Source organism: Chlorocebus sabaeus, chromosome 1, assembly GCF_047675955.1.
Source record: "Chlorocebus sabaeus isolate Y175 chromosome 1, mChlSab1.0.hap1, whole genome shotgun sequence".
NCBI classification, from domain to species: Eukaryota; Metazoa; Chordata; class Mammalia; order Primates; family Cercopithecidae; genus Chlorocebus; species Chlorocebus sabaeus.
In genome coordinates, this window is record NC_132904.1 from 29,440,745 (window position 1) to 29,466,455 (window position 25,711).

General features: G+C 44.1%; 1 protein-coding gene across 2 annotated transcripts in view; it reads left to right on the plus strand.

Annotated features, from left to right (window-relative positions):
* The first annotated feature begins 970 nt into the window (after positions 1 to 970).
* SLC1A2 (solute carrier family 1 member 2) overlaps positions 971 to 25,711 on the plus strand; it is a 168,796-nt gene continuing 144,055 nt past the window's right edge. Inside the window, exon 1 of one of the 2 annotated variants that reach the window (XM_037999521.2) lies at positions 971 to 1,080. Coding sequence is in view for 1 of the 2 variants with exons in the window: in XM_008002055.3 (XP_008000246.1) it covers positions 2,021 to 2,037 (17 nt within the window). In the remaining variant the exon portion in view is untranslated. Of the gene's footprint in view, positions 1,081 to 1,418; positions 2,038 to 25,711 lie in introns of those variants that run through there. The other variant, XM_008002055.3, reaches the window with a different exon arrangement.

Below are 25,711 nucleotides of genomic sequence, written 5' to 3' on the forward strand. Positions count from 1 at the left end.
AAATTCTATTAATGTGTTTTCCCTCTTTTTCTTGTTATTTTTCTCATCTGTCTATTCATACTTGGATATTTTGTCCAATAAACTGGCTTCTAAGGACTCTGAGAATGCACTGAACATTTTTGGAGGGTTTACTGGGTGCCGGACGCCAGTTTAGGAACTTTACATATCTTCTCCATTTCATTTAGTTATCTTAGCACAGAGAAGTGGGAGAAGATAGTCCCATTTTACAGGTGGGATGGAAAAGGAGATGGAGGAATTTGCCCTATGTTACTCAGCTAGAATGTGGTGAAGAACTCAAGCCTTCGGATATCAGCGCCCGGCATTTAACTACCAATCGTCCTGCTGGGACCCCGGCTCCTCTGGCACCATCCCCAGGACCTGCTCTGAGAGTTTGCACGTGGCCAGTAGCGTTACATCGTCTAACAAGGTCCAGCACAGGGCAAATCGGAAGAGCGTCTACCCTGGGGGAAAAGAGAGTCTGTTTAATTTTCCTGTGGCTCTCCAAGTGAGTTCTTTTGGGTTCCATTGTCTAGACGAGGAAAGTGAGGCTTTGCCTGCTCTGCGGTCACAGGGTCGGCAGGTAGCGGGACCCTAGGTTCCTGCTGTGTTCCAGAGATAATCAAAGCTGCACAGGTCTCGTCATTTTTATGCAAAGCCATCCGGAAGGCTCGAACTCTTCCTTACACAAGCCCATCTGTCTCTGTGCGCCGCCCCCGGGTCTCGGAAGCAGGCGGCGAGCAGCGCCGAGTGGGTGGAGAAGCGTCCGCCGCCACTCACTTCGGCCAACTCTCCGCGCCTTCTCAGCCCGCACCCACCAGGCCGACCTCTCTCCGCCTAAAAAAAAAAAAAAAATCCCGGCCTCCCCTGCACCCCGCCCGCCGCCCCCAGGGAGCTGCATTAATATTAATCTCGCTGAATAATTGAAGGCCGGAGATTTATTCGAGCTTCGGCGGGGGAGGGCGCGCAGCTGGGCCGCGTTTGGGCTGCACCACCCGCGTGTTTCAGCCGCTCGACTCCGCGGGGCCTGGGACCCCCAGACGTGGGAGGATGGGGTGGGTGTGCCCGCCTGTGAGTTTGGGGGTGAGTGTGAGCTGAAGCGGGTGCCCCGGGGAGTGAGGAGGGAGCGCCAGGGGCTGCTCCAGGGAGGCGGAGACGGAGGGGCATCCCGGGTCTCCGCGCCGTCGCCTGTGCTTCACCCCTCACGGGGTGACCCGGGGCCACGCGGGCTTCAGGGGAAACAATAGCGACTCGTTAGATCCTGGGCTCCTGCCACCGGCTGCCCAAGCCTTCCCGGACGAGCGGCGGGGCCTCTTTTCTTATTTGGCTAATTTATGGCGAGAGGCTGGGGGGAGGGATGGCAGAGGAGGGACCGCGTCTGGAGTTGGGGGCGGGGGGCGGCGGTTAAAGGAGTTGCCCCAGGCGGCGGCGCGGGTGATGTCAGCTCTCGACGAAAATAGAGAGGGATCGCCTGCAAATCCCCAGCTCCGGCGGGGCTAAACCTTGCAATCCCTCCCCGGCCGGCGCCGAGCCAGGGCGCAGCGGCCTCCACCGCCTCCCCCGGCGCGCACACACCCGCACACGCGCACGCACGCTCACTGTCCTCTGCCACCACTCTCTGCTCCCGCCACTCGCCGCACCCGCGAGCCCCGCAGCAAAGCACAGGTGGCAGCGGCTGCAGGGGCGCATCTCCGGCGTGCGCCCTCCTGCAGCCCCGGGCGCATCGCTCTTTCAGGGAAGCCACCCTCGGAGCCCCCGGAGCTCACGCCAAGCGCCATCCCCGCGGGCGGAGGGGAGCACGGGTCGCGCGCCGTGGAGAGCCGGGACGCGGATTAGCGCCCACAGGAGCCTCCTGCGCCCGTTGAGGCGCTAAAGGGCTTACCCCGGAGGCGGGTGGAAGGGCAGGCAGAGGCTCCTCTTAAATACCGCTCCCGGCAGCACTTCGCGCTCACCCCGGCGCCCGCTCTCTCCCTCGCCCACAGCTGCCGGATAGTGCTGAAGAGGAGGGGGCGTTCCCCAGACCATGGCATCCACGGAAGGGTGAGGGGATTTTTAGCTGTACCCGCGGGAAAGCGGGGTCGCGCGCGGGGTGGTGGTGCCCCTATCCGGGATGGGGACAGAGAGGCGTCGGCGGCGGGCCTGGGAGATGGTGGCGGAGCAGTGGCTTGGCTGGGGATGCGATGGTGGGGAGGGGATTGATTTTCTTTCTTGGAGATTGCTGCTTAATCCTTTGAAAATGCGAGAGGCGGAGGGTTGTTGTATTTTGATTAAAACGGTAAGGTGCGCTGGGGGCGTGAGAGTGTGAGGAAGAAATCCTCTTGAGGTTACTTTTGAGATTTCAAAACAATAGGGGATTGGGCACAGTGTGAGCAGACACCGGGGTAGCAGCGCCTGGAGCGCGGCGCCGCAGGCCCGACGCGGGCTTGCAGGTGGGACCGGCTCGGAATGAATGAGCCAAGACCGGGCCTTGGGGCGGGGCAAGGACCAGCGCGCCCGGCCTTGAACGCTAGGTTTGCAGAGTCGCCGTGGAGATGCTGGGCCCACTCGGATCGCTCCTTGTCCCTGGAAGGCGGAATCTCCCTGGCTAGCTCTAAGGAAGGATGGAAGAGATTTGGGTGCTTCCCGGGAGGAGGCGGGAAAACGTGTGGTCTGGGACAAGGGCAGGAGTCGCCAGACTCCAGCGGACAGGGATAGCATTGGCTTCCCTATTCAGCCCGAGGGTCTGGAGTCGTGTCCTGCCTCCCGAGACTGCAGTTGGCATGGGGAAAGCTCCCTCACAGTGATAATTAAAGACATCTGTCTTTAGCAAGAGACAGAAGGGGCTGCAGGGGGCAAAAGGATTCTTTGAATACTCACACATCAAAGAAAAGGTCCACAAACAGAATCTTTGGACCAGTATCTCTCAGAAAACTTTTTGGGCTTGATAGAACCTGAGTGGCAATGAAAAGACTGGGCAGCTCAGTCCTTTGGTTAATTCCCAAAATTGCACTTACTCACTTGCAAGCGATCACAGGATCCATGTTATGTGAAAAGCAAATATCAGGGACTTCTCTGGGCTCAAGTGGTGGTGTTGGCATTTTCCAGTTTCTTCTAAGACATTTTACCAACTCCGCAGGCTTGTTTTAGGGGAATGGATCTCTAAGCAGGCGTGAAGAGCTGGTATCCAAAGCCAGATCTCTAGACTGCAATCTCCAATAGAAGGAAAATATTTCTAAAACTGTCTCTCTGTGTCCAGGAGAAGGAATTCCTTCCTTTTCTGTCCCCCAGAGTCCTTCCAAATGCATCTGGCATCTTGTCATTGCATGAAATTTTGTCTCTCCCTTTGCCCTAACCATTCTGCAGTTTGGACTTTTTTGATTATTATTTCTCCAAAAAGATGTTTCAGGAAGACACCTGTGTACAAAGAGGGTGGTACCTTGTGCTAAAAAAGATCTCTAGAAATAGATAGTAGGAACCCATATTGATCAAGATCGGTGCCTTCCCATGTTTAATTAAAAAGCCTTTTATATGAGAAAAGATATGAAAGCATTTCTGGTTGCCTTCAGGGACCTTCTAGACTTATCCTTGCTTGTAAAGGCTAGGGTGGAAGACATCTGTGAAAAAGATGGATGATATTAAGTCTTCCAAATCCTGCATCCAGCTTACTCCCTATTTTGATGGCCAGATAGAGGAGAAGTTATGACAACCCCAAACTGAGTATGTTTATTTCACCTTTGTCCTAAATGAAAGCTGTCAAATGATGTGACATTCAATATAGAGCCAAAGTGATTTTCAGCATTTTAGAAAGATTCCCATCCAATTAATCCCATCCTTCTGCACCGTGTATGGTTAAGAAAAGATTCATCAGAGGAATTTATATTTAAGAGATGAAAGAATTGAAAAAACTTGAATGGCTGGGAAACAAATATAGGATCTATGATCCGTTATTATTTAACAGCAGTAACTGATGAGCAGGTGACATTCTCAGAAGCCCTGGTCTTTCCTTTCTTCTTCTCTTCTTTTATTCCAGGAGCATTTACTGAGCACTTGTTGGGTGGAACTCACATGTGAGGAACTCTGAATTGGGGGGATACAGAAACAGTCTGGGATCTGCCTTTTAGAAGTCTAGTTCCATCCAGTCAAGGATTTTTATTAGTAAATTGTTCACGTGGATTCATGAGATCTCTTGCCCCTTCTAACATCTTTGATTAATGTGCCTTGTAAAGAAAAATTTACTAAGACTCCTCAGGCTATCTCCTTTGTTGGCTTTTGCCATTTAACAATATTGAAATTGTTTCCTTGAAACATACATTACTGAGAAGGAAGCAAAAATAGCAATATTGTTATATGCTTTCAATTTATATGTTTTCAGTTCAACTCTGTTTGATCCAGAATGTTTGGGGAATAGGGTAATATGGGAAACTGACCATTCTGGTTCACATTTATCGGTGATGTCATTAACAGCAGCAGAACGTGTTAATTACCAATTTCTAAAGAATTATTAGAAGCAATAATGACATCTTATGTTTGTTTAACACTTCACTTTCTTTTGTTTTTTTTTTTTTTTTTTTTTTTTTTTGAGACGGAGTCTTGCTCTGTCACCCAGGCTGGAGTGCAGTGGCCGGATCTCAGCTCACTGCAAGCTCCGCCTCCCGGGTTTACGCCATTCTCCTGCCTCAGCCTCCCGAGTAGCGGGGACTACAGGCGCCCGCCACCTCGCCCGGCTAGTTTTTTGTGTTTTTAGTAGAGACGGGGTTTCACTGTGTTAGCCAGGATGGTCTCGATCTCCTGACCTCGTGATCCGCCCGTCTCGGCCTCCCAAAGTGCTGGGATTACAGGCTTGAGCCACCGCGCCCGGCCAACACTTCACTTTCAAAGCTCATTCGTGTACCTCATCACATTTGGTTCTTCCAGTAACTCTGTGAAGTAGGCAGTCCAACAAAAATAGACTTTAAGGATAAAATTATATAGAGAGAATATAATACCATCTTTCCAGAAAGATTCCAATACTTGGAAAAGCTTTGGGGTTATCGTCTGAAAATGATGTGTGCTGGGCATGGCTGGTGCAGATTACTGGCTTTCTCTCAAACTTTTGGCATACCTGTCCTGCAAATTGCCTTTTAGGATATTCTCTTTGTAACCTGTGCATTGGTCTTTGCCTGTGCAGAGCGTATGCCACCACAGTCTGGTTTTCTGAGGGCTTTGATTATTTGGAATTGAGATTATTAGCATCCGGTTTCTATAAAAATCAATAGTGGACACTTTGGTAGTTCCCAGGTTCTGAGAGATATTTTCCTGCAAAGCAAGGTCGAATTTAATAGTTGAGCATTCTTTTTTTCTGAGTCCCCTGTCATGGCTAGAATTACGGAGATGGCTTTTAGGTCCTTGACCCAAATTGGAAAGAGATTATAAGTAGTTGGTGGCAGCCAGGCTAGTGTCCATGACAGACTGGGTCACAGTGGAGTGCCCAGATGCTGAAGAGGCAGGCATTTTAGAAATATCTTCTTGGAGGTGGGGGGTGGCTAGGTCACTCTGTGTGTCAGAGACCCAAGGCAATCTGTCTTCTGATCAGCTCCCGTGAGCCAAGGGGTCAGGGCAAAAGCCAGCCATGAGGGCCTGTGCTTCAGTTTGACTTAAAGAGCAAGGGAAACAGAAATCTGCTGACAGTGGAAAAACCCTGGCAAGGGAGACCCCTTGAATTTATTATTTCAAGCAAATAAAAGCAAACCATAACCATTGTCCTCTCGCTTTTCCCCTTGGGAATGAATCTGAGGTCAGAGGAGGAAGAGCCCACAGAGTGGACTTATTGGAAAATGAGTGAAAGATATGGGGCTTATGTGGTCTAGAGGGGTTTGCAGGTTGCATGCCTCAGGCTTGGCTGGAATTTTCTTTTCTCATTTTCAATAATATAGAAATCAGCCTCCTTGGGGAAAATAGATATTAGGAGAGCTATGAGAAAACCATTTCATGTTTACTAAGACAGTCGCTTGTGAGTAATTGAAAGCTTAATTCTCAGGAAATAATTTCTAAATCCAGATGAAACTTGTGAGGCGGAAACTCCATGTTATTAAAAACCAAAAGACAAATCTGTTCATCAGTATCAATGGCCACTTCTTTTCCTCTTCCATGCAACACAGTTAGGTGTTTTGTGTCTCCTTTGGCTTTGGCTTTAAAGGATGTGTCAGACAAGGAAAAGTCCTTAAGCAATGATGTTTCAGCTGCAAAAAACGAGCAATATATTTAACAGCTAAGTGTGAGATTTCTGGGTCAGTGTGCCATAAATCCTACAGTTCCAGAATTGCAAAGCTTTTTCATAATTTGAAGCTCAACACAGAGTGATTTCAATGTAAATCCTCCCCTCCCTGCCCTCCTCCATGGCTGTGTCACACAATGCCCTGATATCTGGTTTCCCCCCTTTTAAAGGCAAACCGAATTGTTTCTCATATTGAATTTTTCCCCCATTGGACTGGCTTGCCTCTTGGCATGAGCTGAAACTATTCTTCATTTCAATCATCTACTACAATTATTTTAATCTACTAACACACTGATAGTATTAAATCTTTAGCAATAGTAAGCAGAAGCATTATTCTGAAGATAAAATTTTAGTTTTGCTTGCATTTAAAGAACTTGTCTTCGCAGTCTGAAGAAACATCTAACAAACACCAGACACTGCCTTGCTTGCAGCTTTTGATTTCATGCCCTTAACAGCTTGTTGGGGGCCAGGCAGGATGCTTCATAGAAAGGGTTTTAGAATCCAGATTATGGCAAATCTCTTTATTTACCGTGATCGTGAGCTCGCTCTCTCCTCCCTCTGCCCGCCCCTCACCCCGCAACTCTCCAAGTGCCAACTCCTTGGAATGAATTAATTAAAGGAATGTTTAAAAATATCTCATTGCTCCATCTCCACGTGCTCCATCATTGACTGGAGGCAGATGGGCCACATATTTGTCGGTAGAATAGAAAAGGACTAGCATCTCGTGATAAATCTGTCTGGTTGGCTTTAAATGATGTCAGAAAAGACAATGGGCCCGCAGTATTAAAGGAGAATGAAAGGAAGATCTTTAAAATTTTAAAAAGAAGACCTCATTTTCTTAATGCTTTGGTTTTTCTTTTAAAAAGTGTTGTTTCTCAATGATGTTGATATTTATTTATTTTTCATTCATGTATTTAATGTCTCACTTGGAGAAGCAGATATGACCACTGTTTGTGGAACTGCTGTTTGGTGTTTTTGGCAATCTCGACAGTTGCTTTAGAGTATGGTCTCACTGAGCAAGAACTGTCCTTTGAAAATGGAATGAAAAGAATGAACTCGATTTGGTGGCTGGACTTGATCTGTGTCAATCCTGGTCTCTAGGATAGATGACGGCAATGTTAAAGACCTTGAATGACGTATTTGGGGTCAAGGAGGGAGATGCTGTCCCCATGCCCCGTCTATATTAGAGGCATCACTTATATCACTGAGAGTACTTTTTTCTCTTACGTTTGGTCAGGAGGGCCATCTGTCACTTGCTGTTTGTAATCTGGCACAGGACTTTCTGTCATGTGGTTCTGCCATCCCAAGTTCCCAGCCACTGTGCTGTCAGGATCACAGAGCTGGTGATGAAGTTGGAAGTGAGGCTGAGACCTGTCTGCCTCCCGCTTTGCCTTTTTCCCAGCACTGGACGTGAGGTACTGGGTGCCTGTGGACTGTATGTGGCCCATGGGTATATTCTTTTAGGCTCACAGAGGATTTTGAACATGTTTTAATTGTTCACCTATACTTAAAAATGTTTTACCTTAAAAAAAAAAATCCCAATTCAGGCTTCTCTTAAAAATTGGGAGATCTGATGAAAAACAACCTTTCCTTTTATCTTGGTACCATTTATTGAGTGATTATATCCCAGTATGGCTTTAAACACTTTAATGTGTATCAATGTATTTAATCCCCACAACAATATGATGCAGCAGGAGTGACTCTTAGCCTCATTTTACAGGTATAGCAACTGAGGCACAGAAAGAGTAGGTGAATTGCCCAAGATTTTACAGCCAGTGAGTGACAAAGCTAGGCCTTCAACCCAAGCATCCTGGCTCTGGCATCCATGCCTGTAGTTACTAGGCCACACCTCTTAGTCCAGCAGGGCAGGGGTTAACTGGGGTTGAGGAATGGCTGTCTCTTGAGATAGGGCATATACCTTTCAGGTTGCACACAGTCTGTTCTGGGACTGCTTTTCTCATGTTACCTGCTTGACCCCTTACCTCTCCAAGGAAGCTATCGAGAGACTGAAAGCATGCGTTCCATCCTCTTGGTGTATACCATTGCCTAGTGGTTTTGGATTTGAAGAATTATTCAAAATCTCATTTCTATGTAAGGAAAGATCATTCAAGCTACCTTGCCTTCCCCCAACCCCCACCCAAGCACTGCTTGTTATTTTCTTTAACTTTGCTCCAGGTTGTACTTAATGGAGAGGTAATTATTTTGTGATTGTTGGTTTGGTTGTCAGGAAGCCAATAGCATTGTCTAGTCTAGAGGCAGTGCTTTGAAAGAGCCCAGGGCATATCCCAACCTTTGGGATATTGAATTGAGCCTTGGGTATGTGCTTTGTAGTGGCAAATGTAGCCGAGCATATAGCAGCCCCTGGAATTTATTTTTTTCTTTTGCAGCCTTCAGGTGTGGCTGTTTAGGGTTGTGACTTAACTTACGCTTTTTCCTGAAACAGCTACTGGTCTTGTCTCTATATGAGTGGGGCTGAAGTTTATTTCACAGCAGATGCAAACAGTGATGACCTAAGGATGCCTTTTGAATTGAGGAAGAAATCTTCCAGAAGCGAATTTCTGTGTGTTTTAAAGAGTGGAACAGTTTGCTCATCACCCAACAGATGGCAGTAAATGTCAGCACTTGGTCCACACTGGTGGTGGTCTGACTCCCTTTGGAAGCCCTTCAATCCTTAGGGAATCCCAATTTCCATGGCATTTCATTCTCTTTTGATTATAAAAGCTTTCTCCGCCAAGTATAGAATTTGGTAAGAGTGAGGCAATGACATATATCTACAGTGTTCAATATCACCATAAACAAATATAAATAGGATCAGGGAAGCTTATGTGGCTATATATACATGACTTCATTTCATCCTTGAAAACCCCCTAGGGAATATTATCTCATTTTAGAGATGAAAAAAACTGAACCTTAAAGAAGTTTTAATTTTATGATGTTACTGAGTTTTTTTTTGTTTTTTTTTTTTTGTCATCTAATTGTACTGTGTTTTGTATTATCCATATTTTTCAATAAATCCACATTTCCTTAAAATTTCATGGATCCTTTTTTGCTTTTCTTTTATTTTTATTTTTTGTTTCAGTGGGTGTCTTCAATAATTTCATTCAAAAAAAGCAAGATATCCAGGTGCCTCTGAAGAAAAAATAATGTAAGAATCTTAAATTCTTAAAGAATCTTAAAGAATTTAAGAGGCACTGCCTTAAGAAGGACAACAATTATTACAGAAAGAAGTCATTCTTTGAGTGGAGATGTAACATTCAAAAGAAAAGGTCACCATAAAAAAGTGAGAATAAGTTTAGGTAATTGAAAATGATTGTCAGACCTATTTGTAGATGTCAAACAAGAGAATTTGAAATGGAGGAAGGAGTAGTACACGAAGGGAGATAGGTAGAAGAAAACAGAGAAAGGAAGAAAATCATTCTTCTCTCTTAGATATCATGGAAAGCTAACTGCTGAAGATTGTGTTTAATCTCAATCTTTACTTAAAAGGACAGTTGGGCTGGGCACAGTGGTGTGCACCTGTAGTCCTAGCTATTTAGGAGGCTGAGGCGAGAGGATCTCTTGAGCCTGGGAGTTGGGGGCTGCAGTGAGCTAACTATCACAATGCCTGTGAATAACCACTGCACTCCAACCTGGACAACATAGCAAGACCGTCTCTAAAAAAATTAATTAAGAAAGAACAGTTGGAATTGGATAGATTTCTTAGGAAAGTGGATGGACGTCAACATGAACAAAACCCAAATAGACAAACTTGTTCAAGAGTGAAATGGATGGTTATTAACCAACAACACACATCTCAGATATTCTGAAGTGGCTGATGGTACCTGGGGGATTGGTTTAGCTATCATTTTTTCTATTTATATGCAACATACGGTCTAGAAAAAGTGTAAAGAATAAATATTGGACTAATTTCTAAGAATAGAGAGTAATGGAATTATAGACTGAATCTATTTTCCCAGTATTTTTATGGAACTCAATCCCGTCAATCAGCAGATATTTATAAAATCATCATAGAATCTTAGCATTTGAAGGATCATTGATTTTTAGATCATAATTAATTGCTAACATTTCAAATGGAGAACTCATTATCTATTAGTCTGAGAGCACTGAACTTTAGATTCTTTCCACAGATATTGATACACTGGGGTTGAGGTGACATTGATTGGTCCCAGGAAGCAGACTGTGAGATGGAGACTTGTGTGCATGGAGTTTATTGGGAGGAGCTTTCAGCATAAATCCTCATGAAGGAATGAGGGAAACAAGGGTGGGCAGAGGGAGAGGTTGAAACAGTCGCACCAAAGCCTGCCCACCCACAAGGAGCTCTGGAACAGGGATGACCCTTCAGAATGATCCTGACTTGAGGAAAACAGTCGGGCCTTTCTACCCCTGCATTGACCAGCCATTGAATGGGGCTGTGCTGGAACAGGGGACAGTGTTGGGGTTGGGGGGAATATAGTTAAGAGCTGTCACTTATCAACATGCCCAGCAGCTCGGCAAATGAATCATTCAGTCCTGAACGTGGGGGGATAGGGATCTGGGTAGCATGTCACAGCATCCACCACTGTTTCTAAATTCAAATGTTTGAAAGATAATAAAATAATGAGTCTGGTTGCTCGTGATGAATATTCAGGCATCCACAAAGCTATCATCTGTAATAAAATGCTATACCTTGTGGGTCAAATGATACAAAATTTCAGGTAGTCAGGAGGAATAACGTCAAGTGGCCTATTGTTCAGCATGGTGACTAGAGTTGACAGCAATGGATTGTGTACTTGAAAATTGGGAGAACAGTAGATTTTCAGTGTTCTCACCACCAAAAAATGATAAGTATGTAAAGTAATAGATACATTAATTAGCTTGATTTATTTTATTCCACAGTGTACGTGTATATCAAAGCATCATGTTGTATACCATAAATACATACAACTTTTATTTGTTAGAAATAAATAAGTAAATAAATAAAGCTGTATCTTAAAAAATAAAAACTTTAAATATTACAAAATGGCATAAAGTAAAAAAGTAAAAGACTATCTCCCGCCCCAATCCTGTTCTCCAGAAATAGTCATTTTTTTTGTCTGCTCTTTAAGACAGGGAAAGTGGATTCTGATGGGCAGGCTGGGGAGAATTCAAGGTCATCATCTTCCTCAGGTTTGTTTTTTTTTTTTGAGACCGAGTCTTGCTCTGTTACCCAGGCTGGCGTGCAGTGGCATGATCTCTGCTCACTGCAGCTTCCACTTTCTGGGTTCCAGTGATTCTCCTGCCTCAGCCTCTTGAGTAGCTGGGTTTACAGGTACATGCCACGATGCCTGGCTAATTTTTGTATTTTTAGTAGAGATGGGATTCCACCACGTTGGCCAGGCTGGTCTTGAACTCCTGACCTCAGGTGATCCTCCCACCTAGGCCTCCCAAAGTGCTGAGATTATAGGCGTGAACCACCATGCCTAGCCATCTTCCTCAGTTTTAGCTGTGTCTCACATAGTCACCAAGTACGTATGACAGAAGCCCTTCTCTTCATTCCAGTCCTTCCAAGGGTGCTATGTCCAATGGAAAGATGGTTATCTGAAAGTCCTGCTCTAGAGAGAGAAATTAGTTATATTAATCTAATTTCTCTCTAGAAATTAGATTAATATAACTAATTTCTCTCTAGAGTGGTGAGTATAATGGAAGGGGTCAGAAGGAATAATAAGTAAATATATTGGGAACAAGAGTGTAGCTATTATTGATATTTTCAGTGTTGACAGCAGCCATTTTCACACTCCTGCAAGAGTTATTTCCCATGGAGTCCTTACCTGGAGAAAAGTGAACAATGAATTAGATAAATCCTTTCTGGAATATCCACTGCATTGTTCTGTTGATTCAAGAAGTCAGGTATTCTGTCAACTTCAAGCCAAAGGTATGTATATGTTGACATATCTCTGTTCTATTCCACTGGCAAATATTAAGATATGTTCAGAGGTGAAAGAACACTTTCGTTCACACAACCCAAGGCCTTGCAAATTGTATCTTTGTGAGTGTTTTCCCTTATTTTCTTGCATCAGTTGACTCTGCTTTCTGAGACCAAGACATTGATTATCATTGTGTTTGTGTTTTTACCAGCACAACAAATTAATTCCAGTGACTCAATTGTAGAGCAAGAGAAGGTAGAGCAAGCCAACCAAATCTCACTGGCAATTGCCTTTCTTTTCTTTCCGTACCTGTTTTTAATAGTTACAAGTCTGTTATTTACCATGGCAGATCGATATTGTGCATATTTCCAGTTTATGGGTAAAGATGTCACTGATTACATTCAATCTACATTTAGGAAATACATTTTTGCACATAGAATGTAACAGCCAAATAAAAGGGTATGAATGATCCACTATTCACTGTCAAAGAAATTATTTTTAACAAAAACTTTTAACCTTTTGTCCTCTGGACCAGTGGCTCCTTTCCCATAACACAAAAACATGACTTTATTAACAATAAAAACAAAACCCTTAAATATACCCGACATACATGAAACTGGGAACAAAAAGAGGTTTAATTAAACTTACAGTTCCACATGGCTGAGGAGGCCTCCGATTCATGGCGAGAGGTGAAAGGCATTTCTTACATGGCGGCACCAAGAAAAAAATGAGGAAGAAGCAAAAGTGGGAACCCCTGATAAACCCATCAGATCTCATGAGACTTATTCACTATCACGAGAACAGCACAGGAAAGACGAGCCCCCATGATTCAATTGCCTCCCTCTGGGTCCCTCCCACAACACATGGGAATTCTGGGAGATACAATTCAAGTTGAGATTTGGATAGGGACAGAGCCAAACCATATCAAGGGGAATGAGGCACTGAGACCAGTTAGAAGATGGCAACAATAATTTAGGTGGGAGATTATGACCTAAATTAAGGCATAGAAATGAACATAGGTTACCAGATTCCAAGGATATTTAGAAGGACTTGGTGACCAAGTGCAGCTGGAAGGGCTTAAAGCCATCTCTCAGCTTTCTAGATTAAGCAAATGGGGGTGAAGTAAGTGCAGAAAAGGAATTCAGGAGAGAAATTAAATTTGAAGAAGACAGTGAATTTGGTTCAGCATACTGGCTTAGCATTTGTGGCGAATGGGATATCAGTAGAGATGCTCACTGGGCAGTTAGAGTCACGAGAAGCCAGGAACTTTATGGAGTGCTATTTGTATTACAGATGTAAGGGAGCTCACCTGCACAGAGCATGAAGTTAGAGAAAAGAATTGGGCTGACAGAAGAATCCTGGTAAGCTCTAGTATCCGAGGATGGGCAGAGGGAGGTGATTCACAGGGTGCAGGGTGCTGAGAAGTAAGGAGGGGAGTCAGGAGTGAGCAGGTGACTTGAAGTGGCCGATAGTGCGGCATGCTATGGAGAGGTCAAATCCTGGGACTGAAAAGTGGTCATTGGATTAGTCAATTTCAAGGCTATCATTGGCCTTTGCCAGAGCTGGGTCAGCAAAGTGATGGCAGTTGCTGCTATGTTGGCATGGGTTGAGAACGGGTGGAGAGAAAATGAATGCAAATTATTTTTTTCCATAAATGGTAGTAAGAGGTAGATGGTACTAGGAAAGCAGATAAGGCGGGAGCAGGATTATATGTTGGGTTGTTTTAGTTTTAGGCTGGGTGTGCTATAAGCCTGTTCATCTGCTAAGGGAAAGGCTTGATTAATGAAGATGAGGTCTTGAATTATCTGTGGAAGATACTGATGAAGGAAAGAGTTAGAACCTGAGGCTAATTCATTGCTCGCTTTGGGGGTTCCTGCAGGAAGAGCAGGGTGCCTCTGTGAGACTGATCCCACAGTATAGGGGAGCACAACCCAGAAGGGACAGTGAGGAAATGGCTGCCTGCCTAGATGGTCAAGTCCACATGGTCAACCCTGGTCATCCGTAGAGTGACAGATGGGGCAGCCAGCTTGTCCTTACTTCTATAGCCTCATTAGTCAGCCAGCTAGAGTTGGATATATTTTAGTAGTGCTTGCTGTTTTTTTTTTTTTTTTAATTTACCTTTTTAATCCTTTCTAAGTCTCCCTAGTTGGAATTCTTCTCTTTCCTCCCTTAACCCTTTATCATCTATGCTCTTGCATAGTTTGTGAAAATTTTCTTGGACCCAGTTTTAATCCCAATCTTCTCTTGGGCTCTGCATTCCCTTTGAATCACTTCCTGGGTATTTATATAGCACATGTATCCTGATAACTCCCAAATGTATGTTTCTATTTCAGGCCTTTTCCCAGGTTCTGGATTCATACATCCTACAACCTAACTGATGTCTCCATTTGTGCAATGCATAGATGTCTGGAAATTATCATAGTACAATGGAACTCTTGATTTATTTTTTCCCGTACAAACTCATCTGTACCCACTTCCAAGCTTCCCCATCTCAGTAAATTCTGTTTAGAAACTCAAAGCCAGAAAGGTTGGTAATATCCCTGACTTTTTTTTCTTCCTTCAGCCTCAACCTACACGCTTACTCATTTCTACCTCAGTTCCTCAGATATCCCATGGTCTTGCCCACATTTGCATTCTGTTTTCCAGAACCACTTTCTACCCTCCACCTACCGCCATTTCCCAGATGACTGGCACCCTCTGATCCTGGAGCATGCTTTGGTCCTCAGTTTTAATGATATTTCCCAGAGAGGCCTCCTCTTCCCATTCCACCTAAAATAGGTCTCTCTTTCCTAGTCCTACCTCATTCCCCCTGTTTGCTTCCTTCACTGCATCAGTTACAACTTTTACGTATTTTATTCATCTGTCTGTTTGTATCTACAAAGTAAGCACTTTGAGTACTACTTCATCATCACGTCCTCCTAGATCCTAATGCAGTGCACTCAGTAAGCATTTGTTGGCTGAATTCTCATCCTTGTCAGCCTGGAGAAGGAGGGAAGGCTTCTCAGAAGAGGTGATGTTTGAGTTGTGCCTCTTTCAGGGTGTCTGTCCTTATTACACTTTGTTCAGAGCTCTCTCATAGCAATTCATCATAACAGAGTGTGCTAAGTGTTTTCTTGTCTGCCTGTTCACTATCCTGGTATCTCTCTGAGGATCAGGGTTACATTAATTTCTTTGTGCCTCATCTTATTACCATTATCACTATGAATGTTAGTGTAATTGAATTGTCTGCCTTGCAAAAGAGACATGCAAGGGCATAGAGACGACAGAAGGGAACAGGTGTGGGAGGAAACAGATCCAAGGTTGAGAAAACATTTCCTTTTGCTTGTTGGGGCATGGTCATCTTGGTAAGGTTCTGGTGGTCAATTGAACATCCCTATTCCTGCCTACTAGTCAATAATTACCCTTTGCTAAGGGTTAATAGGGTTCAAGGAGGTTACAAGAATAATCAGTTGGGCAGCAGTTCATCTTGTGAAGCCAAAAATGTATTTGTCACAGTCAATCATGTCCCCATGCTACTGTCTGGGAAAATTACAAAATCCTGTATCTGCAGTTCTTTTAAAATGCAATGAAATTTCATCAGAAAAGAGTCTTTGAGCCCATCCTCTATCTTTCCCGAGATGCCTGCCTCCTCTCAGAATCATGTCTGTCTATTCCCTTCCCTTGTTCTTTGTAAAAGAAAACAAGGAGAACCTAGAATGAATTTGATATTCAGATACAAAGAAGGGATTTCTTAAGTAAATGCTGATTTTTCAATTGCATTATTTAAAAAAAAAAATACAGCACTTGAAAAATGATTTAGAAAAAGAAAAGTTACCACAAGCAGACAACATTGTTGTTAAATTGATCTTTTAACTATTAAAGAGACATTAGTATATTTAGTCAGTCTCAATAGAGTTCCCTTACTCTGGTTTTCTACGGGTCTAGAAATAATACCTTGTAGTTGGTATATGTGTTTTCCAGTAACCTAAATAAAAATGTTAGCTATTCTTACGTTTCCTGAAATGGAGTTCTTTTCTGGAGTTTTCTGGTGACTGGACATGTTGGGGGATATTTATTGCATCCTGGTGGGATAAGAGAGAAAAACTATGGCTGGCATCTTTCTTGACTCTGTGAGTCCTCACAGTGCCAGTCCTGTGAGTGGATGAAAGATCAGTTTATAAAATCCCGTTCCTGAGCCCTATGGGAAAGTCTTCAGCTGAAGCTATCCTCATCATCCTTACGGAAAATCCTAGAATCCTCCTAGATTCAGAGCTAGGGCACTCAAACTGCTGTTTTTGAAGTGAAAGTAGAGTCAAAACCGCGATGCTGAGTTTTCTCTCGTCTGCTCTGATAGGGAAGCCATTGTTAGTTGGGAGAACCAAGCATATACAGATTTCATTTTTACTTATTTGCTTTCTTTCTCCCTCTGAAGACACTCAATGGGGTTCAAGGCAAGTAAACTCCAGATCTCAACACAAAATTCACACGTGATTGTCCAGTGGTCAGACAGACCGGAACAATTTGTCCAGCAGGGAGCACTGTGGAGCCACACCTCTGAGTCATGGTGATTTTCCTGCTGCTTTGAAGCAAGAGCGAGAGGGCAAATTACCTCTTTCCCATGCCCCGCACCAGCTGTTGTCTTGGTTTCCAAGAAGGAAAGCCCAGCCACTTTGTTTACATTCCAAGTGACCTGGAGTAACAACCGGGGACCAGCTCTCTGGAGGCCAAGGCTACACCTGGGACAACTGGCCGAGGTTGAAAGTGAGTTGACAGCAGTTGCCATTCACCAGCGGGTCCTGGGTCCTCGTCCTCATCCTTGTCTTTGTCCTCTTGGCTTCCCCTGGGAGTCATCAGCGGGGTTCGAGCAAGATTTGCTGGTTCCGGAGCTTGGGTATGTTCAGCCTGGTTTTTTCTGGGTTATTGAAAAACGTTTTAAGGGGAATGGGGCAACCCTGCGTTAGAAAGGAGGCCTTTAAAGCAGGAAGCCTAGACACTCGAGGGATTGAGAAAACATTTGGAAAGGGTTGGAAAGGCCCCAAAATCAACAACACAAGAATGGAGGTGTGAAAACAGGTATTCATCTTTTCAGAATGACTTACCGGCCACCCCTAAGGTCTAGCTTTCAACCCAATGGGAAGCAAGCAACACAATTAAAATAGGCATGAAAACGTTGTGTTTTGGGAAAGGGCACACTGCCTTAGGAGGCACCGGTGGAGGAGCGGAGACTGATCCACGTGTCCATATGTTTGCTTAGAGAGGACTTTCCCTCTTTGCCTTTGAGCTAAGCTGCCGAGGCAAGCCAGCAAGAGGAAGATGTTCGTTCCCTTTCTCCCCGGGAGCAGGAATATCAGGATTCTGTGTAGCAGAGGCGGCCGTGATGGAGCAGGGACTGATCCATGCGTCCATATGTTTGCTTAAAGGGGACTTTCCCCGGCGTGGTGGCTCACGCCTGTAATCCCAGTACTTTGGGACGTCGAGGTGGGTGAATCATGAGGTCAGGAGTTCCAGACCAGCCTGGCAAACAGTTGAAACCCCGTCTCTACTAAAAAATACAAAATTTAGCCGGGCATGGTGGCGAGCACCTGTCGTCCTAGCTACTTGGGAGGCCAAGGCAGGAGAATTGCTTGAACCTGGGAGGCAGAGGTTGCAGTGAGCTGAAGTTGCATCACTGCACTCCAGCCTGGGCCACAGATTGAGACTCTGTCTCAAAAAAAAAAAAAAAAAAAAAAAAAGAGGACTTTCCCCCTTTGCCTTTAAGCTAAGCTGCTGAGCCAAGCCAGCAAGACGAAGATGTTCCCTTGTTTTTAGGGAGAAGGAAAATCAGGGTTCTGTCCAGCTGTGGCTCTAGTGTCTAGTTAGGGGGCATTTTAAATTAACCCTTGAGTTTCTCATGTCATAAGATCACAGGATATTTGTTGAATAAAGAAATGCATGCAGCTGAAGAGCTCACTGGATGAGTTCTTTACCTCAAGAATTTCTGGTTTCTCACTCAAGACGATCTTAGATTATTTGGGCATAAACATAGGAACTCTGGGAAGCAGGACCTGCTTTATGGATATGTGACTTGGGCAGTCCATGGTTTAATGCTCTGCTCTTATCTTGAAATGTTTAATTTGAACAAGGGGTCTCAAGACTTCATTTTGCACAAATTATGTGCAGACCCACACATTATGTAGCCAGTCCTACAGGGAAGCCACATGTGTGCAGGCCCGTATGAAATCCTCTTACCAGTGACAGTGAACATGGTAAAGATGACAGATGACCTTGAGACAATCTGCCTTCTGGCAGTGCACTGAAATATTCTCATAAGGAGATACTTTCATAAAACAGCTTCTGAGCCAGTGTTGCACAGCAGTTAAAAAAAGATGTGTTTTATACCCAGAAAGACCTAGGCAACAATTCCTGTTCCACCACTCACTAGTTGTGTGACTTTGGAGAAGTTAATTAGCCTCTTTGAGACTCAGTTTCTTTGTCTGTTAAATAAGGACATTATCACCCACCTGATAGAGTTTTGCAATGGATGAAGGCAGGATGTGTGTGAAGCACTCGGCATTAGTGCCTGGGACCTGGAAGATACCCATAATGGTGATTGTCATTGTTCTTCTTGGAATAACGTTACTGTGTTACTTTTAGTCTGTTGAACTTAAATGGGGTTATCCCTCAGTCTCTTGACTTTGCACATTAGGCTGCTAACATTTGGTGCATACCCACAGGTATGTTTGCTAATTCTTTTCCACAGAGCCACAGGTGATAAGATTAGAAAGTAGACCCTGGGCTTCTTTGATCATTTGAGTGCTGTGTTTGCACTAGCGAAGGGTTGTTTGAAGCTTTTTCTCTTATGTGCTTTTAATCCATAACTGTTTTTACTCACAACACTTCTGACTCCAAATGCATGGCATCTTTCCCGACACCAGGCAAGTGTCCTACAAGTCAATTCAATTCTGATGCTATCCACCTGGACTATAGTTATCCCATAGATTGAGGGCTCAGTCCTATGAGTCTGCCTTCGCTTCAGGTGTCAATCACAAGTCCCAGGTTGTCACTGGTACTTCTGACTGACAGGCTGTAATTTCAGGGGATTTGCACAACACCCTCCTCAAGTTCAATAATTCCCTAGAACAGCTTACAGAACACAAGGAAACATTTTACTGATATTTACCAGTTTATTACAAAGGATACAACTCAAAACAGCCAAGTGAAAGGGATGCATAGGGCAAGGTATCGGGGAAGGGCTTGGAGCTTCCATGCCTCTCTGGGTGGGCCACCCTCCCAGCACCTGGATGTGTTCATCAACCTGAAGTTTCTCAGACCCCACTGTTCAGGGGTTTTTATGGAGCACTCATTATGTAGGTATGATTCATCATTGACCATTGGTGATTAACACATCCTCCAGCCCCTCTTCCCTCCCTGGAGGTTGGTGGGTGGCACTGAAAGTTCTAATCCTTAGTCTTTCTGGTGAGCAGTCCCCATCCTGAAGCTATCTAGGGGCCCCCAGCCACTGGTCATCTCATTTGCATACAAAAGTCACTCAAAGGTTTTAGCTATGTGCCAGGATCTTGGGACAAAGACCAAATATTTATTTTTTACTGTATCACAGCTCTATAATATCAAAGTCTCCCCAAGCAAGGAGTGCCTGACTTTTCACTCATTCACTCATTCATTCATTCATTCGTTCATTCACAAACTTTCTAAAAATATAACTGATTGTTTCGGGTGATGTTGGGTGGGAGGAAAGGAAGTAAAAGATGTTTCAAGCCTAGGACAGGCAGGCACTAGGCAGGGGCATCATAGAGGGCCCCGAGCCTTGGAAGGAGGGGATGGACTGGATGACTGTTGTTTCCTTTAACACTGAGGGTCTACCCCCAGCAATATGGTGCTTTAAGGTTTCCAACACCTTAAAGCATCTCAAAGGCCAAGATGAGTTTGACTGAGAAATATGTGACAGAATGGTACAATTAGCAGGTGAGTAGGTACGTGGGTAAAGGGAATCCATGTGGTATAGAAAAAAAAATGCTCATCTCCAAAATAAAACATTAAAAAAATAGTATGCAGCTAGGGCGTGTTAACCAAAAATAAAATTCTAAGCTCCCCAAGCAACTGAATGGACCCCTTCTCTCAGCCAAGGGCATTCTAAAGCAAACCTGAAACACTAGTTTATGCCATCATGAGGATGGGTGGTTGAACATGCCTTGTTATACCCTCCTTCATTTGGAATTCAGGTACAGCTGACCAGCATTAACATTTAAACAGGAACCTTAAGACAGACAAAACAGACTCTTTGTAGCAATAAGATATCAACATGACAGATAACAGGCCCTGAAAGAAATCAAAGTATTTCACCCCCAAATATATATTTAACATATTTTGAAATGCCCTGCAAAAGCTGTCTCTTATGGGGAAAATCTACCTTCTGTAGAGAATCCTGTTCCTTTTTCAGGTCTTTTTTTCTGATCCAGGAGAGAATTAACTAAGAGTCTGGCACATTTTTAAGTCTGATAAGAAACACTATAGTTCATTCTCTCTGACACCTGCTACCTGTAGACTTAATCTGCCTAATAAGGACCTTGGTCCCCACAACCCCTTATCTTAACCCAGACACTCCCTTCCATTGATTCCAGGTCTTTAAATACATTTTTCAACCAATTACCAATCAGAAAATCCTTGAACCTACCGCTCACACCGAAGCCCCACCTACCCACCTCCTTGCTTCCAGTTGTTCTGCCTTTTGGAACCGAAACAATGTGCATCTTACATGTATTGATTGATGTTTTATGTCTCCCCAAAATGTATAAAATATGTAAACAAACCAAGTCATAGCCGGACCCCCTTGGGCACATGTTCTCAGGATCTCCTGGGGTTGTGTCACGGACCATAGTCACTCATATTTGGCTCAGAACAGATCTTCTCAAATATTTTACACAGTTTGATACTTTTCACCAGCAAGCACTAAAAGACTTCTATCTGATTATTTTTCAGGAGAATCAAGTAGTTAGACTTAAAAAATATTATCTCTCTGTAAATTTTCATGGGATTGATTTTTCACGGATATACCTATACATGGCTGAAGTAAACCATATTAAGGCACCATTCTTTAAGGGTGGAGAGTTTATCCATAACAAATTTATTCATCATAGATGAAATCCATACTAATTACACACAAGCATGATCTTCAAACATCCCACAATACTCATCTCACTAACCAGAAATAAATGTCTTTAACATTGGCATATTTTATTTCAGATGCATATACATATGTCAATACATTTTTTATAGTGGGAGCATAGCCTACAGATTTTTGCAACCTACAAATTTTACTTAGCAATGTGTTGTGAACATATGTTAATAAGTGAAGCTATAAACTTTTTTAATGGCTGTATATAGTTTTCATTTTTTGGAGGTACCATGACTTTTACAAACTATCTCCTATTGTTGGATATTTAGCTTGTTTCTAATTTTTCACTATTATAAACATCTTGCATGTACACCTCTGCTGACCTGTCTCACTATTTCTTAGGGTAGGTTGCTGGAAGGGAAATCGCCAGGTCAAATGGCACCCATACTCATTATTTTGACACATGCTGCCAATTAGCCAGTGTCTGAAGGGGCAGGAGATTCTCCAATGCAGTTGTCTTTTTGAGTCCCCCTCACTGCTGTGTCTCTTACTTGCAGCTGTGATATCGAATGGCTCTGGGGTTGACTTTGAATTCCTCATCACATGGCAAAATCTTGAGCCAGGTTTAGGCTAAACAAAATCTTTCTTCTGTATTTGGTGAACTTTTTGTTCCTAGGTTGGCTCTTTGTATCTCCCTAACCTTCTCTGACATCCCACATCACCCTATGTTGAAATTGTCATTTCAAAAATGTAAATTGAAGCACATTCTCTGATTTCATTATCTGTAATTGTGCAGAGTTCACATGTATTTCTAAGAACTTTGCTTTCTTCTACTGAGTACTTTCTCTAAAATGGTGACTCCCGACTTTATTCAGGGCTGGTTCCTTCTTTTGGGCCCTGCAGATGGAAAGAGCTGAATATCCCCTCTATTTTGAGTGGGAATGGATGATCGAATACTCCACATACAAATGGAAAAGGCATCCTCTATCCCCAGGAATCACCATTACCAGGTTTGATTCTCGTGTTGGTAACTATCTTGTCTCAAGACCCACCCTTACCTCCTCCTCCTCCTAGCTCTACCTCCTGCTGTGGCTATCTAGATTTTGTATTTACATTCCATGGTGGGTCTTCATTTACATAACAAAGTTCGATGGAGAGCAGGAAATCTTTTAGATAAATCAATCAGGGAAAATCATACAAAATGGCTTCATTATCTGGGTAAGTCAAGCTCAAGATGTTTATAATTAGAGTACTTAACTATGCTTGCTTTAGTTTCCCATGAGCCTTAGGAGGCATTTGCAGGAGGCTAAGTGTTGGTGAAGACCAACTCTTGACTTCCTTAGGGATAAAGCGGGACTGAATTGGGAGGACAGCAAGGTAGGGGCAAGAGGAAGAGGAAGGAAGAGTAGGAAGACCATGTTAAAAGGCATCTGTGGGTAGGCTTGCTTTTTCCAGGCTGATAGGAATAGATTGCAAGCCAAACATTTTTATTTTGTGAGTAACTTGCAGGCTGATGCAAATAAACTCCCTCAAATGAAGTGTCTCCTAGAATCCCTAATGACCCAGCCATAGGCAGCCTATGCAGGGTCTAGTGTATTATCCTTCCTTTCCATTTAGGAAGCTGCTGAAACACCCTCTGGTTATTCTCATGTGTTTCACAGCACCAGAGCTGAGCAAATGGAGTGGAGGCTAAGCCTCTTCACATTGCCTCTCTGACACAGTCGGGCAGCGGTACGACTTTCTATTCCTGGATAAACTGTGGACCCCAAATATGTATTTGAGCAGCCTTTACTTAACACGGTATGGTGTTGCTGTAGGCTTAGTATCCTATGAATGGACCATTTCCTAGTAGTGCTTTAAGTTTGGGCTGTGTTTCCTTGATCAAACTCAGACCATATGTATTTTTTTTCTTTCCAACTTTTATTTTAGGTTCAGGGGTACATGTCCAGGTTTGTTACATGGAAAAATTGCATGTCACAGGGGTTTGGTATACAGGTTATTTCATCATGCAGTTAATAAGCATAGTACCTATATGTAGTTTTATGATATTCACCCTCCTCCCACCTTCCACCCTAGAGTAGACCCCAGTGTCTGTTGTTCTCTTCTTCATGTCCATATGTCCTCAATGTTTAGCTCCCTCTTATAAGGGAGAACATGCGGTGTTTGGTTTTCAGTTCCTGCCTAAAGTTGCTTAGGATAATGGCCTCCAGATGCATCCTTTCATTCCTCTTTATGGCTGCATAGTATTCTGTGGTGTATATGTACCACATTTTCTTTATCCACTTCACCATTGATGGGCATCTAGGTCAATTCCATGTCAGATCATACTTTTTTCCTATCCCCTTCAAAAGTGAAAGGGGCCAGTGCATGTGAAGTTTAGAAATGAAAGCCAAGTAGGCTTATATGTCTCCTGAGGGATAATATGGTTCTCTACTTGTCATCACTATAGATGGACTCAGGATGTTCCAACCCCCTTGTTATCCTGAGGACCATAGTCAAAGCATGTTGAGAGACCTAGGTTTTAGCCCTGCCTGTGCTGCTGGCTGCCGGACCAGCAATCCTTCTGTCATATCTCACAATATGCTTTGTGAGTTTTAAAGACTGTGAGAAAGAAGAAAATGGAGTTCCCTCATATCTTTGTTTGGGTTAGTGTCACACAATTCCATAAATTGGGTGGCTTAAAAATAACAGAAGTTTATTTCTCATAGTTGTGGAGCCTGGGAAGTCTACGATCGAGGTGCTGGCAGATTCGGCGTCTAGTGAGGGCCCACTTCTTCACAGATGGTGCCTTTCACTGTGTCCTGACCTGGTGGAAGGGGTGAGGGGTCTCTCTTGGGGCTCTTTTATAAGGGCTCTCATCCCATTCATGAGGGCTCTACCTGCCTGACCTAATCACCTCCCAAAAACTCACCTCCAAATATCATCACCATGGGAGTGAGGATTTCAACATAAGAAGTTTGGAGGGACACAAACATTCAGTCCGTAGCATCCCACCTAGCATCTAAGATGTGGCTTGGGTGTATTCGGAGCTTTGCTTCTTTTCACCCAGTATGGAAGCTTTAGGAGACTTGCCTGCTGCCTGCTTTACCTGTGTTTGTCTCCTCCTCTTGGGCCTCTCCTTCTGGGTGCTGGCTCTGCTGGGGTCTTGGGGTCTCTTACCTTCTCCTGACTTTGTGCTTCTCCCTTGGACAGTCTTTAGTAGAGGGGTGAGGTGGGAAGAGCTACACTTCCCTTTGCTCTCCTGTCCCTTAATTCCCCAGAGCTTCACACATACAAGGACTTTATCAAAGATTAAAAAGAGAGCGAGAGAGAACCTTAAAAATAGCTATTCTCAGAAGTTAAGAGAAAAAAAAACACAAAAACTCCTAAACTTTTGACAGGAAGTCACCTGAGAGATTAGCTCTGTGTTGGTGCCTGGCTTGAGGTCCGTCCTCCTCAGAGTAAGTGCTCCTCTTTCAGTCCTCCACGGGGTAAACTCCCACTCCTGTCCACAGTGGATCCCCACTGCCCTCCCTACTCAGGGACAGCCCATTGTTGTTCATTGGGGGGTGTTCCTGAAGTCTGAGTTAATCACTATGGATAGCGCTGCCAGGAGCACCAGTGGGAGGGACGCTCTCCTCGGGGGTCTCTGGGATCCTTTGAGCATTGACCCACGCTTAGCACACAGGGCATACAGACCCCTGAGGACACTTGCCTTCCAGACCTACCAAGGAGAGAAATGCTTTTCTAGAAGGCAACATACCTGCAGCTGTATCCTCTGTCTGCCACAAAAGAACAGTTGTCTTTATTGTGCCTTGACCTTTTCTCATCTTTCAGCTTCCATGTCATGCCCAACGGCATAACAGTACAACAGAAATGGGACTCAGCACCCAGTACTGTGCCTCTCCAAGCCTCCAGGCCATTTGGCTCTGGCCACTCCCACTCACTAGGTCACACCTACAGGTTTGCTTACCTGTGGTTCCATCCCATCCTTGGCTGGTGGGATGGTGGCCTTGCAGCCGACTAGGAGAAACTGAAGGTGGGGCAATGGAGTGAACTCTCTAGGAAACAGAAGGGGTCAGCCTACCTGTTTTGGCTGGGTCATTCAGTCGTTTTCTAAAGGCCAAAGTTCATGCTCTTTTGACCAAAGTTAGGGATTTTTTTTTTTTTTATCAGGAGAGTTAAATGAGCTATTTGCATTTCCATATTTTTGAAAAGTGGTCTTTCACTCCAGCAGGTTCAGGCTGCCAAATCGGTGTGTCCCCCGCATCTATGGACACCAACATCACAGTCACCCAGAGCAATGGGGCAGATCCCTATGGTGACTGAGCAGCAGGTTGAGGCTTTGGAAACCTGTTTTGATGTGTCTTTGATCCCTCCACACATGGCTAAAGGCACATAGGAGACAGAGTGTGGACCTCAGGCTTTTGCTGCAACATCATGAGAAAACCAGGTCTCCCCTGCTGCCTGTAGCTGGCGGGTGGGTAGGAGGAATTTACTTAAAATAAAAAGTCAGACCCTAGAGTTGGG